The sequence below is a fragment of the Nomia melanderi genome, chromosome 7 (assembly GCF_051020985.1).
Source record: "Nomia melanderi isolate GNS246 chromosome 7, iyNomMela1, whole genome shotgun sequence".
In the NCBI taxonomy this organism is placed as follows: domain Eukaryota; kingdom Metazoa; phylum Arthropoda; class Insecta; order Hymenoptera; family Halictidae; genus Nomia; species Nomia melanderi.
Genome location: NC_135005.1, coordinates 14,622,450 through 14,636,972, shown reverse-complemented (window position 1 = coordinate 14,636,972; position 14,523 = coordinate 14,622,450). Strand labels below are relative to the sequence as shown.

At 45.8% G+C, this 14,523-nt stretch overlaps 1 protein-coding gene across 16 annotated transcripts in view; it reads left to right on the top strand.

Moving 5' to 3' along the window:
- LOC116425078 (testin) overlaps nucleotides 1-13,055 on the top strand; it is a 173,697-nt gene extending 160,642 nt beyond the window's left edge. For 15 of the 16 annotated variants that reach the window (XM_076369268.1, XM_076369265.1, XM_076369277.1 and 12 more), the window contains 5 exons: nucleotides 577-1,113; nucleotides 4,885-5,201; nucleotides 6,577-6,900; nucleotides 7,652-8,097; nucleotides 9,052-9,442. In XM_076369268.1, coding sequence (XP_076225383.1) covers nucleotides 577-1,113; nucleotides 4,885-5,201; nucleotides 6,577-6,900; nucleotides 7,652-8,097; nucleotides 9,052-9,305 — 1,878 coding nt within the window. In that variant the 3' untranslated portion in view covers nucleotides 9,306-9,442. Of the gene's footprint in view, nucleotides 1-576; nucleotides 1,114-4,884; nucleotides 5,202-6,576; nucleotides 6,901-7,651; nucleotides 8,098-9,051 lie in introns of all 16 variants that reach the window. The other variant, XM_076369272.1, reaches the window with a different exon arrangement.
- Nucleotides 13,056-14,523: the final 1,468 nt, after the last annotated feature.

The window sequence follows — 14,523 nt, the reverse complement described above, 5'->3', positions numbered from 1 at the left end:
CTTTTGACCCTTTGAACTCCGTAGGCTCCAATATCGCACCAGTTATAATATTACATATTTCAATGAATCTTAGAGAAACTACCCTAAAATTAGATTTTCCACACATTCAAATTTTGCATTAAGAAAGAAAATAAAAGATCGAAGAAATGTTGTAACATTGCTAATTTTCAGTAGGATTACTATCAAAATTGGTAGGAGTCGCTGACATATTACAAAACCATGTGGAGTGCTAAGGGTCAACCCTTTGCGGTCCGAAGTGCTCTTTCTCACTTCGAGATTCACATCGACGTTAGTTCATTCAATTACAGTTTAATACGACGCTCTATCCATTCAAGAATATTCTCGAGTCATTGATATGTTACCATCAAACAGTACAATTCTGCTACTACAAATAAACACAGAAAAAACTATTAAAACAGGTTACAATAGAATGTCCGCCTCGACGCAGGACTGCTAAGGGTTAACACTGGTAGCAACCTCGCGTCGACCTCCAATCGATCTCCCCACAAACACCCGCCACGATACTGTACAACGGATTAATCAGAATGTTGCCGCGTTTACGCGCGTCTATCGCAGGTACACCTGTACTTCAGCGCGCTACCGGAAGACAAGATCCCGTACGCGGGTAGCGCCGGCGAGCGGGAGCGGGTGAAGCAGCTGCTGCAGCAGCTACCGCCGCACGACAACGAGGCTAGGTACTGCAGCGGCCTGACCGAGGAGGAGAAGCGGGAGCTGAGGGTGTTCGCCGCGCAGCGGAAACGCGAGGCGCTCGGCAGGGGCCACGCGAGCCAGCTCGAGAGGCCTCACGGGGCCGGATGCCGCGAGTGCAGCAGGCCGATCGCCGCCGGTGAAATGGCGGTCGCCGCGAGCCGGGCCGGCCCGTCCGCCCTGTGGCATCCAGCCTGCTTCGTCTGCTGCGTCTGCAGGCAGCTGCTCGTCGACCTGATATACTTCTGGCGGGACGGCAGGCTGTACTGCGGCCGCCACCACGCGGAGACCCTGAAGCCCCGGTGCTGCGCCTGCGACGAGATCATACTCGCCGACGAGTGCACCGAGGCCGAAGGCAGGGCCTGGCACATGAGGCATTTCGCCTGCCTCGAGTGTGATCGACAGGTAAACATCGCGTCGCGCCGTCTGCTACGCGTTCGCGCCGCGCTCGGGATGATCGTCGCGATAATGCGGGCGAGGATCAGGATGAGGATCGGGATGAGGATGATTGCTTCCGGTGCTACTGTAGAGCCTTCGGGTGCGAACTGGTCTACCTTCTCTGCTCTCTTTGCGTGTGGACGAGATGGACATTGTTCCGGCAAGGTTTATTTAGTTGAGATACGTATCATAGAAACGGCAGCTCAACGACCTGAGCGCACGGCCACCTTTGCAGGTCAGAACGGGCCTACCCCCTATCTCCGCTAGTAATGTGGGCGTAGGTTAAACGGTAGTTAGCAACATTTAGAGCATTTCAGCCTTCTGATTCGACATTCGACCGCGAAGGGTTAATTATTGAGACGAGGGGTGTTTCTTGGAGGATTTCGCGGGGAATTCGGTTTAACCCTTTGCGGACGAATGTCGACATTTCCAGGCGAAATTTTCATATTTGGAAGACTATATCGCGAACAAACGATTTAATTACTCGGACAGAGAGCACTTAGTTCTCTCTTTTTATTATTTAAGCAATTGATGTATAGTTTAGCTTCGTCTGTTTAAGGTTTTGTACGTTTCAAAGAATCTCCGACCGCAACGAATTAATAATATTGTTAAGGATAGTTGTTGGAGGCAGGTTTTTTATATGAAGTAATAACAAGGGCTTGAGAAAGGAGGGGTAACGTGTATTTATAAATGTTTAGGCAATGCTGATAGAACTATAATGACTTTCTATGTCATTTCATGTGTTTCGTGAGCAGCCTTGAATACTTATGTTCTAAAAAGTACAATGTTCAACCTCTCTCTGGTCGTATGATGTATGAGTTTTCTATGAGTAACTGTTTTACTTCAAATATGTAGACTGTAAATCGGTTGAAGTCTTCAGAAATTGTCTTAGGGTTTCTATAGAGAAATTTCGAAGAGCGAATTGAGTTGTAAATCGGTTGAAGTCTTGGGAGATAGTCTTAGGGTTTCTATACAGAAATTTCGAAGATTGAATTGAATTGTAAATCGGTTGAAGTCTTGAGAGATAGTCTTAGGGTTTCTATACAGAAACTTCGAAGAGCCTTCGAAGTGACTTCAAGCTTGAGGTTACTCGATCATCTGATTTGATCGCGGTTGGTTTATGGTAGGCTGTAAAGGCGACACCCTGATGTATGAGTTTTCTGAGTAACTGTTTTATTTCAAATATGTAGACTGAATTGTAAATCGGTTGAAACCTTAAGAGATAGTTTTAGTGTTTCTACAGAGAAATTTCGAAGATCGAATTGAATTGTAAATCGGTTGAAGTCTCGAGAGATAGTCTTACGGTTTCTACAGAGAAATTTCGAAGAGCGAATTGAATTGTAAATCGGTTGAAGTCTCGAGAGACAGCCTTACGGTTTCTATACAGAAATTTCGAAGAGCGAATTGAATTGTAAATCGGTTGAAGTCTCGAGAGATCGTCTCTACAGAGAAATTTCGAAGAGCGAATTGAATTGTTTGGTAGTTTTAATACGAAGTGACTTCTGCCTGAGGTTACTCGCTCGTTTGATTTGATCGCGGTTGGTTTATGGTAGGCTAGACGTCGAGTCAATCTCGATCCCCGTAAAAACTTGCATTGTGAACGATCTTGCCGCAGCTGGTGAGCATTTTAGCGACCGAGCTCGAGATTCCTTCGCGACAGTCGGGCTTTAATAATCAGCGGCCCGATCGAGCGAAAGGTCTCACCTCTGGGTCCGCTGATTGGCCTTCGCATTCCGCGCGTCGATCTTTACAGAATACAATTAGTTTCGCCGGACTTCCATTCATCAGTCTGCGAGCGACACCTTTATATCTACTGTCAGCCCATTAATCGATACCCACGCTAAATACTGATTGATACGTGAATAGAGAAACGTGTAAACGTAGTTCCGGATTATCGCTGGCCAACGAGGGGTGTAACTGGCGGTGCTAGCACGCGGCTACCGGTGTCCGCGTACACTGTCGGTCAAAAGTTGAAGAACGAGTCTCGCTGGATCAATGTCTGGATTTCTTAGCTCGGTGTCTTGTTAAATCGATAGGATAAGATTAGATTATGTCTGTATTGGTATTGGTCGAGGAGAGGGTGTCTTTGGAAGTGACGATATTAAAAAGTGAGCTGCATTCGGACAGAATATTCACTAAATTTATTATTACTTAGCAAATTCAAATTGACACCTTTATTCGCAGTCTGATCTGAAAGTTTCCCCGTTTCGTTCATTAGTCCCTCGAAACCATAAACAAAAGGAATAACGCTAGAACTACCGGGCAATCGAATTGCTATTGTCAAATTTTTACATAGGAACTCTAAGAAGCTATTGACATTTCAATTGACTTACGATTCAATTTGCGTATTAAGAAATTAATTTCTTTAGTAATCCCGCGGAGAAACATCTGTAATTTCGAAGGCAAAAGTGTGCGGCGATGGGTTAACCCTTTGAACTCTGTAGGCTCGGATATTGCAGCAGGTTAATATTCGTGAATGATAAAAATTTCTATCGACAAATCTCCGGGTGCAAAGGGGGTTGAAAAACGAGAGACCGATAGTTTTGACCGTCAGTGTATTCGTCGGACAGTTTACAGAGACGATAAGGAGCTTTCGTCCGGTTCGCAATGGCGGCGGAGATACGAAGAGCGTCCGCGCCGCTGCGCGTGACGTTTATCGACACCTACATTCGACGAATTATTGCGTGCGAGTTGTTCGCGAGCGGACAGCCGTCGCTGGATGTAAAGGGGACGGCACTGAGACTGACAGCTAAATCGTTCAGGGGTAAACGACTCTCCGCGGACCTCGCTAGCCCGGCGTAAATAATTGTCGCGCACGCAAAAAGCGCGGACGTTCCACGCCGCCGCTGCACTCCGAACCTGCGTCGCAGGACAATGACTGCTAACCGCCTCGCTCCGCAACTGTAAAACCAGATTCCTGAAATAAATGTTGCCTACTTCTAGCGGAAGTAATTTTCAAGTCCTCGGTGCGCCTTCGTTTAAAAGGGAACGAAAATATTCGTATACTCGGACCGTTCAACGCGCTCGCTGCCAACGTGTTTGCGACGATCGACATTTCATTGCGCAAAGAAATGCATTTCTGCTCTCGGCTAGCGACGTGGTATAATGTACGGAAAGTTGTGAAGATCTCTTGAATATTCTTTGTATCTTAACGATATGTTTAACCCTTTGCACTCGGTTCTTCGTTAGAGACATTTGAACATTTTCTAATGAGATGATATCTTGTGGAATTTGAGCAGAAATCGTGCATTGGGAACAAAGCTATTTTATTTCAATATTTCTAAAGTATTAACCAGTTAGCTGTGGAATTTGGAAGAACCTCTCGTTCTGCGCGCTATAGAAAATGGAGCGTATACTCATCGAACGCAGGAAGAATGCACGTAGAGAAAAAATAAAGAATTTATCGCTGAAAGAATTTGTACCGTGTCAAGCTTTATGATGACGTATACTCGTCAAACACAGTTAACTGGTTAAATATCAAATTTCATGGTTTTAGCGTGAAATCACCTCTCGAGTGCAAAGGGTTAAACATTGTAAGCACTGTTACTGAAAGAACTGCTGTTTCTGAAACGCCTCATGCCAAGCGATAAGAGTCTAGATATTTCGATAACACAACTAATTCCTGGTCTCTCATTCATCTTGAACCTCTACGATCATCTTGACTCTCCATCCCGAGATCGGACGACCCCGCGTCGAACCGGTGCGTTCGCCAAGCTAAAGTCTGAATGTTCGTTCCAGCTCGGGGGTCAAAGGTACGTGATGAGAGAAGGACGACCGTACTGTCTGCGATGCTTCGACGCCTCCTTCGCGGAGTACTGCGACAGCTGCGGCGAGCCGATCGGCGTCGATCAGGGGCAAATGTCGCACGAGGGTCAGCACTGGCACGCGACCGAGGCCTGCTTCTGCTGCGCCACTTGCCGTACCTCCCTCCTCGGACGGCCGTTCCTGCCGCGAAGAGGTGCCATTTATTGCAGCATAGCGTGCAGCAAGGGGGAACCGCCGACGACGCCGAGCGACTCGTCCGCTGGCGCGCCGCCTCCTCCGTCTTTCCTCAGGTACACACGATCGAAATGCCCCGGACATTCCTACGCCGCCTTTAATAGCATCTACAGGGACGACGAGAAAAAGATACGTGTCCGTTTCAGGGCGAAACTACCGGGAGCTGCTGTCCGGAGCGTTTTTCGCGAGTCGACGTTCAGGATGATGGGCGGTTCGATGCTCCGGCGAAATGGTCTCTAGAGCTGTTTACGATAGTTCGATTCTTCAATGGACACGCATCTTCAGTTGCTGTTTCTCCTTTTGATCCTTGAATGGACACGTATTCGAAATCTTTGGTATTTGTCATTGAGACTCTCTAGAGCTGTTTGTGACAGTTCGATTCTTGAATGGACACGCATCCTCAGTTGCTGTTTCTCCTTTTGATCCTTGAATGGACACGTATTTGAAATCTTTGGTACTTGTCATTGAGACTCTCTGGAGCTGTTTAAGATAGTTAGACTCTTGAATGGACACGCATCCTACATTGCTGTTTCTCTTTAGTTTCCAAGCATTTGGATCACTGGGAATCTTGGGATAGAAGTTTAGCAATTCTAGAGGATATTGAGAGTATCTATGATCCTTATGTCAAGAACTAGTTCTCCTCAGCTTCCTAGCTTTTGGACTATTGGGAATCTGGGAATAGAAGTTTAGCAATTATAGAGGATATTGAGAGTATCTATGATCCTTATGTCAAGAACTAGCTGAAGGAAGCATTCTAAATTGCTATTTCTCCTCAGTTTCCAAGCTTTTGGATCACTGGGAATCTTGGGATAGAAGTTTAGCAGTTCTAGAGGATATTGAGAGTATCTGTTCTATGATCCTTGTGTCAAGAACTAGTTCTCCTCAGCTCCCAAGCTTTTGGATTACTGGCAATAGAAGTTTAGCAATCCTAGAGGATACTGAGAGTATGATCCTTATATCAAGAACTGGTTCACAGAACGAAGCATCCTAAATTGCTATTTCTCTTCAGCTTCCAAGCTTTTGGATCACTGGGAATCTTGGAATAGAAGTTTAGCAATCCCAGAGTATATTGAGAGTATTTGTTCTATCCTTATGTCAACTAGTTCGCTTGATGAACTCCGAAGATCACAGTTCCAGTCGTTTCTAATGAAACGAGCAATAGTAGAGGAGAGTTCATCCAAGGAAAGTAGTTCCAGCGTCTCGTCTTCGACTAACACTCTGCTACCTTGATTTATCGAGAACCGTTAGTGAAACGTTGGTTATTGACACAGGGGTCGAAAGGGGATGTCTTCTGACCCTGTTCTACACGTGGACATCGCGGAGTATCATGCTTTATCAGTACATATTTGTCTCCAGCCCCAACAGTACTGATTGCCGTCGCCTTCGTGATTCCCTTGTTGACTTAACCGATCTCCGATCGTGACTTTCCAGGACTGGCCGAAGGCCGCCACCACCTAGCGAGGGTTCTACGAGCCCTCCGCCGCCACCCCCGCCCCCTCCGCCACCGGGATCCAGACACACCCTCGGATCGCCACGAAACTCGCCCCGAATGACCAGGAAGCATCATCAAACGTCCGCTTCCCTGGCAACGACACCGACCCAGAGCACACTCAGCCCAGAATTCACCGTCGACGGTTTTCCTTCCAGCGGCTCGAGGACGGGCGGCCTTGACCGGGTACTGCTCGAGAGGAATCTCGAGAGACTGCTTCAGGAACGTAGCTCTCATCCGGAGGAAAATCGCAGCGAATTGGGAAGGTAAATTGATTCGAGGATCTCTTTTCAACTGAGACGTTTTTATCGTTTCTGTTCGAAAGTAAAGTGGAAAGACTATTCAGAAACTGATCAAGTAAGAAAATTACCTTGTCCAACTACTTAAAACGGATTGAAACAGTAACAATACTTAACCGAACTACCCAGTGAATAATTGAACACCAAAATCATCTAATCCAGCTACCCAAAAACGAAACAAATAACGATGATACCTAATTAAACTATACAGAAACCGATCAAGCAACAACAGTACCTAATCCAACTATCCAAAAACGAGTCAGACAACAATGGTACCTAACCGAACTACCCAGAAATTAATCAACTAACAAAATCACCTAATCGAACTATCCAAAAACGAATGAAACAACAAAAACACCCAACCAACCTACCCAGAAACCGGTCAAGCACAAAAATCACCTAACCGAACTACCCAAAAACGAATCGAACAACAAAGGTACCTAACCAAACTACCCAGAAATTAATCAAGCACAAAAATCACCTAATCGAACTATCCAAAACCAAATGAAACAACGAAAACACACACCCAATCTACCCAGAAATTCATCAAGCAACAAAATCACCTAATCCAACTACACAAAACCAAATCAAACAACAAAAATCACCTAATCCAACCTACCCAGAAACCGGTCAAGCAGAAAAATACCTAACCCAATTACCCAGAAGCATACCAAATACCGCAAATAGCTAACAACGATACGATCAATGGATGTTCCAGGCTAATGCAGGCGAGGGACCGGGAGCCGCTGAGATGCGTGCAGAATTGCGCCCCGTCCCACGCGTCGAGCATGCCGGAGCTGCCCCCGCCCCCGCGGCCGTCATCGGGAGCGTCAGCGTCGGCGTCGGCGTCGTCGACATCGACCGGGGCGGTCGCCGGCGTCGCGGTCTCCGCGACCGCTTTGGCCCAGGAATCGGCGACGTCGCCGACGAGTCTGGTCGCTGGCCAAACGGATCCCCCGACCCCGACGTCGCGACGCGTACGCTTCCAAGGTGACCTCGACGCGAACGATCACGCGGTCGCGTCGTCCCGCGTCACCCTCTCATCCCCCAACGAGAGGAATTCCTCGTCCTCGCCGTCGCCGTCCCCGGCGTCGCTGTCGAGGACGAACGTCTCCCGATCGAGGAGCTTGCAGCCGGAAGAAGTCGCCGGCTCTTCGTCGTGGGGTGCGTAAACAATTGCGTAGAATAATAAAGTGTAAGAGGCGCCGACGCCCGTTCGAATTGCGCAGAAATGCGCATCGGTAATTTCGGGGGAGAAAAAAAGAAACGCTTGTTGGATCAGTCGCGTCGATGGAGAACGTATTTTCGTTTTATTGCGTTTTTTATGTGTTCATTTTTCGTGCAGTCGTGAGCCGACTATTTTTCTGTTCATTAAAGCTAATGAAATATTAAGACTCGTTTGAATACTGGCCTAAGTGCCGAATTTTTCCTGACACCTTACAAAGGGAAGTTTGTGATCTTCCCTTGGGTTAGTGCTTGCGTAGACGACGCTGTATGATGCTGGATGCCAACGATTTTCGAAATTGACGGGACGATCTGTTGTATTGTCAATAATCTAAGGAAGATATCTCGTTTGATCCAACAAATCTATTCGAAAGTGAAGGTATTAACCCTTTGCACTCGAGAGGTGACTCTCAGTCATCACTTGATTCAATGCCAACGTAATATTTCAATATCATTAACCCTTTGCACTCGAAAGTTTTTCATTAGAAATATCCAACATTTTCCAACGAGATATATACGATATCGTTTGAAGCTAATTTGACGATGATTCACAGATAAATTAAGCAAGAAATCTATTTTATTTAAGTATTTCACATAGAAATACGAAGTTTAATTTAAAATACTAAATATTCAACTTCATAGTTTTGTTGTATCGAATCAAGTGCTGACTGAGAGTCACCTCCCGAGTGCAAAGGGTTATTTATATTTCAACCTATAATTTTCAAACGCTAGGTATACGAACGTTAAGTTTTGTTATCGATATAAACCACAATAAACGTCCGTGAACCTAGTATTCACGATTACCTCTAACCGTACCACTCGGCTGCTTTCAATTCTAAGAGAATATAAAATTCTCAGTACACGACGAGAATCTAACGGCATCTCCACCCGCAGGTGTAGCAGGAGGATCGAAATCGAGGGTCGACGGCGACGACGACGACGCGGAGAGCTGTTGCTCGACCTGCAGCTCTTCCAGCAGCTCCGACGAGGCAGCGGCGTACGCGCTTCCGCCGAGGAGAGCGTACGGCGGCGTCAGGATCTCGTACGTACCGAACGACGCCGTCGCCTGCGCGAGGAAGCGCGGCCCCACATCGTCGGGCTCGTCGAACCAGGCGCAGAAGGACACAGAGAAGTGCGTCGTGTCTTGATGATTCCCCTGGGAACGCAAGAGCGCCGTCTCCGCCGCCACAGAACGCTTCTGCAGCGAGGAACGAAACGTCCGCGCGACGGTCCATCGCTGTCTACCGACGACGTCGTTTCTCGCGTCGGGAATTACCCATGTCAGCCCGCGGTTTCGCAGGAAACCCGCGTGAACGTCCAGGATCTTCGTTTGAAACTACGTCGAGGATCATCTTCGTTTGAAATTACGTCGAGGATCTTCATCATTTCAAATGTTCCACGTCGAGGATCATCTTCGTTCGAAACTATGTCGAAGATCATCTTCGTTTGAAACGTTCCACGTTGAGGATCATCTTCGTTTGAAACGTTCCACGTCCAGGATCTTCATCATTTGAAACGTTCCACGTCGAGGATCTTCATCATTTGAAATGTTCCACGTTGAGGATCTTCATCATTTGAAACTACGTCGAGGATCATCTTCGTTTGAAACGTTCCACGTCGAGTATCATCATTTGAAACGTTCCACGTCGAGGATCATCTTCGTTCGAAACTACGTCGAGGATCATCCTCGTTCGAAACGTTCGAGGGCAGCCGAAGAGGGAGAATCGAAAGCCGAAGAGTGGACTGCGAACGGTTTCTTTCCTCGCGCAACGGAGCGAAGCGACGCGGCGACGTTATAATTTATAATTGTAATTCGAGTCTCGATTGGACGCAGCGAAGAACCGGAGAGGCGCCGAGAACGAGAGAGAAGACGAAGACAAAAACGATGAAGTTCCTAGACGATGATTTTTCGCTGCGCCCAAGGAACGCGCACGAGATTCGACATCTCTTCCCGCTGGATGGACTCGCACGCTAATGGATGATACTCCGTGTAAATAGTGAATGTAACTTCCGGGTCGGCCGGCCTGCCGGGCACCGGACGCCCGGCGGCTACGCGGTCACGCTTCTCCTTCTATTTTTTATTACAGCCCCGTTGATGTAATTTGATATTGATAACGTTATATTTTAATACCACTGTCATTCCCCCCCATTCTACTCCCATTCGCGACGCGGGGGCTCGCTTGCGCGACGGGTCCCGCCATCTTTGGTCGTTGTACGGTGACTGAACGAATTATTCGTACGCCGCTGATATTTATTGATAATGCACCGCGGGTGTTTACGTGGTTTTCGAGGTTTCTGAGAGAGCGCGATGCTGCGGTTTGTATTGACCCTTTGCGATCGGCAGATTTCGCTGTTGAGAGTTCCAGCAGGTCGGATCTAGCGTTTCACAGTTTCCTTACAGAATTTAAATTCAATACATGAATATTAACCCTTTGCACTCGAGAGGTGACTCTCAGTCACCACTTGATTCGATACAACAAAACTATAAAGTTGAATATTTAATATTTCAAATCAAACTTCGCATTGTTACGTGAAACATCGAAATAAAACACGTCTGTTGCTTAATTTATCTATGAATTATCGTTAAATTAGTTTCAAACATCACCTATATTTCGTCACGAAGTGTTGAATATTTCTATTGAAAAACTTTCGAGTGCAAAGGGTTGAAAATGTCCCCGCTACGGAGACACCGACCGCAAAGGGTTAACCCTTCGAGTGCTGAGTTCCTTTTGATTTTATTAGTAATAAAGAAAGTCTTGTCTTCAGTATTGTATAAGAATTTCATCAACGTTAGATCAAAATTTACTTCAATATAAATTTCTATTAATCTTGCATCTGAAATAGCTTTAAAATTGTCTGACATTTCTGAATATGCAAATTTCCTCTGGCACTCAAAGGGTTAATAACGATTTTCTTGTGTTTCTTAAATTCGTATTTGGACAACCGATGAAATGAACGTAATGACGTTAAAGACTCATATTAGGCAGCAGGTTTAAGTGATGGTTTGAGAATTGAGATTGGCATACGCGTAAACATTCGTAATGATTAACCCTCGGACGATGACCGGGTCTATCTTGACCCAGAGTTTTAAAATCTCTGTTTAGTTTATGTATTTATACTTAACTTGCGTTCCCATTTGAATATGCGATTTATACAGAAATCATTCAAACAGTAATTCATTGATTCTCTGCACCTGTTTGAATGATGTAGAATATCGGTGTTCGAGAACTGATCGACAAACGTCCATCGTCCGGAGGTTAATAAGATGAATTCCTTTGCACTGAAATTTCCGTTGTCAATCGACAGTAAGACTGAACGATGTATCAATACTTTCTTCCGGCACTGTACGCTTCCGGCAGAAACATTCGGGGGACCCGACCGGAAGTGATCCGCTCCGCGGCGTTCTCCACCGCGACGCAGCCGTGTCGCGTTACGCTTGTAAGTACAAAACGACAGTTTTTTCAACGATGTAGACAATCTGAGGAAGTATTCGGGAAATAAATCGAGATGATGTCGATCGACATGGTTGTTTCTTTCAATCGCCTTCACGCGCAGCCTCGCCGCGACTCGAGAATCTCTTCTCTTCAACTGCAACGCTCAACCTTGAAATTTAACACGTTGAACGCCGGCTGAGTTTCGGCTGCTAAAAACGCGAGCGTCGGTGATTATATCGATACACTTTTAACCCTTAGCACTCCAGATGGTTTTATAATTTATCAGCAATTGCAATTTTTATGGTATCTCTAGCGAAAATGAAAAATGCTATAACATAGTATTCCTAATTTTTATAGTATTAGCGAAAATTAGAAATGCTATAACATTCCTTCGACCTTTTATTTTCCTTCTCAGTAGAAAATTTGGATGTGTGGAAAATCTAATAATTTTAGGGTAGTTTCTTTGATTCATTAAAATATTTAATATAACTGGTGCAATATTGGAGCCTATAGAGTTCAAAGGGTTAAACATCGATCAAACCAAGATTTCTAACTAACAGAAGAGTATAAGGAATTCGATTCTGTAAATTTTATTTTGGATTTGTTACACATATCTAAAATGTTGAATGAACGTAGGATTAGAAATTAAATGACTAAAAATCCCGCATTATCGCGGGGCCGGCGCGCAATGTGTTAACGAGCGAACCGAGCAACGGTGTTTTAGTTTTACCCTTCGCGGACGAATGTCGACATTTCGATCAGATGAAATCTTCATATTTGGAACACTGAATTGCAAACGAATGATTCAATTACTTGAATAGCAGGTGATCAGCGTATAGTTCCCTTCTTTACTATTGTCTAAGCGTTCGATGTATAATTTAGCTTCGTACGTTGCAAGCTTTGTGTACTTTCGAGTCTTCGTCCGCAAAAGATTAACCCTTTGCACTCCAAAAATTTGTCACTAGAAACGTTTAATTTATTTTTATGAAATATAAATGACATTCTTTTCAACTTAACGAGGAATCTATTGACAAAATAAGAACAATGGTATTTTATTTCCACGTTTCACGTATCGACAGGTTACTCAAGACAACGTTAAATACGAAATTTTACGATTTTGATGCACCAATCGAGTAGTGACTGAGAGGCACCTTTGAAGTGCAAAGGGTTAACATTTTTCTACGAGACAAAGACGATCGAAAGCTATCTCGAAGGGAAATCGCAAGTACATCGAGGAACAAGCTATTACTCCAATGTTTCAGGTATCGAGTTACACGAAGCTCAACGTTGAATATCAGATTTTACAGTTTCGCGTGAAATCGGGTGACCGAGGGTCACCTCCCGAGTGCAAAGGGTTAGATTATTCGTTCGAGACGAACAACAAACAATCACCGCGGGTCGAACAAGAGAACGCGCAGTGAAACCGAAACTTTCTACACACATTGACGCGCACTTCATTCTATTTCCAACGAAGCCACCGATCGGCTTTCTATTTAATTTTTATTTTTAATAAAGAATCTATTTTTTTGTATACGTTTTTCATTAAAAACACTTCTCTACACGGTGGCGATCGATCATTAATCACCCCTTTTCGTACTCCCCCTATACAGAGACGAGAATCTATTTCCTAGGAACGACGCTCGACAACTGGGCCACGCTTAAAGCACACCTGCGCAGACCGGCCATTAAAACGGCGGCGTCCTGAAATATCCGTCCGCAGGTTCCAAGGTAATTCCCTCCGAACGCACACTTTCTAAAAATATAGCAATTTTTCCTCGATCTCTTCGACGCGGGCAGACGCGTCTCGGCCCAGGGGATTTCATCGAAGGATGAGTACGTTGAACCGAACGCAACGAGATCGGAGATCTGAATGAATCTCGTTAATCGCGAGATTTACATTTCAACGAAAGGAGTCAGTGTGGTAAAAGTAACGGACCGTCAAGGACGCATCAAGGTTAATAAGATCCTTCTCTCTCGGTATCTCCTTTATCTCGACCGAAGAAACCAGAGGAAAGAACAACGTTACGATTAAACGAACCGTCGAGTTTCGCGGAAAGTCGATGCCCTTGACGTGTCCTTGAACTCGCTGTTCGCCGATTAACGAACTTAATCGCTGAATATTCCCATTCTTTCCCCCGCGAACGCCGCGGAACGAATCCCCGATTGTTCACAGGGAATTAAACTCGGCGCGCAAAAAAAGAACAATGTCCGATTCGTTGTGTACCGCGAGCATTAAAACGCTACGGCGAACGTTCGGATTCTTATGGATCGTTAAGCGACCGCGGTAACGATTCAATAAACAATACCGAGGCCGCGACGTTCATCGCGCATCATGTTATTGGCCGCGCGCTTTTCGCGCAGCCGATTTTTGCACTTTCTGCCGGCCGGCGCGGGTTAAACTAGATTCCCGGCAAGGACTTTCAGGCGTAAGATACGTTGAAAAACCGGCGGCGACCTATTTCCAGGCGATCGAATCATCGAGCGGCTAATTACGCAGTCGATATCGTCGAATTTCGCTCGGGAGTGAACTTTCTACCGCGTCCGAGGGCCGAGCGGAGCCTCTTTCTTCGACGGAATCGTGTAACGAGCATTCCGGCGCGGCGATAAAAACCGCGAGCGGAATTTTCACGGTAGGAAACTGACCTGACGAGAAAGCATTTCCCCTGTCGTAAAATGCGACGGGGACGGATTATGGGCGGCATTAGACGCGCGCGCGCGCGCGCGCGCAGGCGATCGGGACATAATTAATGTCTCTTAATGCCATTAACGTCATTAACATTATAGCGCAATTACGCGTAATCATCGTTCACGTGTTCGACTACCGAGTTGCGAGTAAAACATAGACTTTACGCTGCCGTGAGTACGGGATTTTATTATGCTCGTCGGTGGGTTCCATTAAACGGGGACCCGTGTAATATCGGTCGCGCTAAAC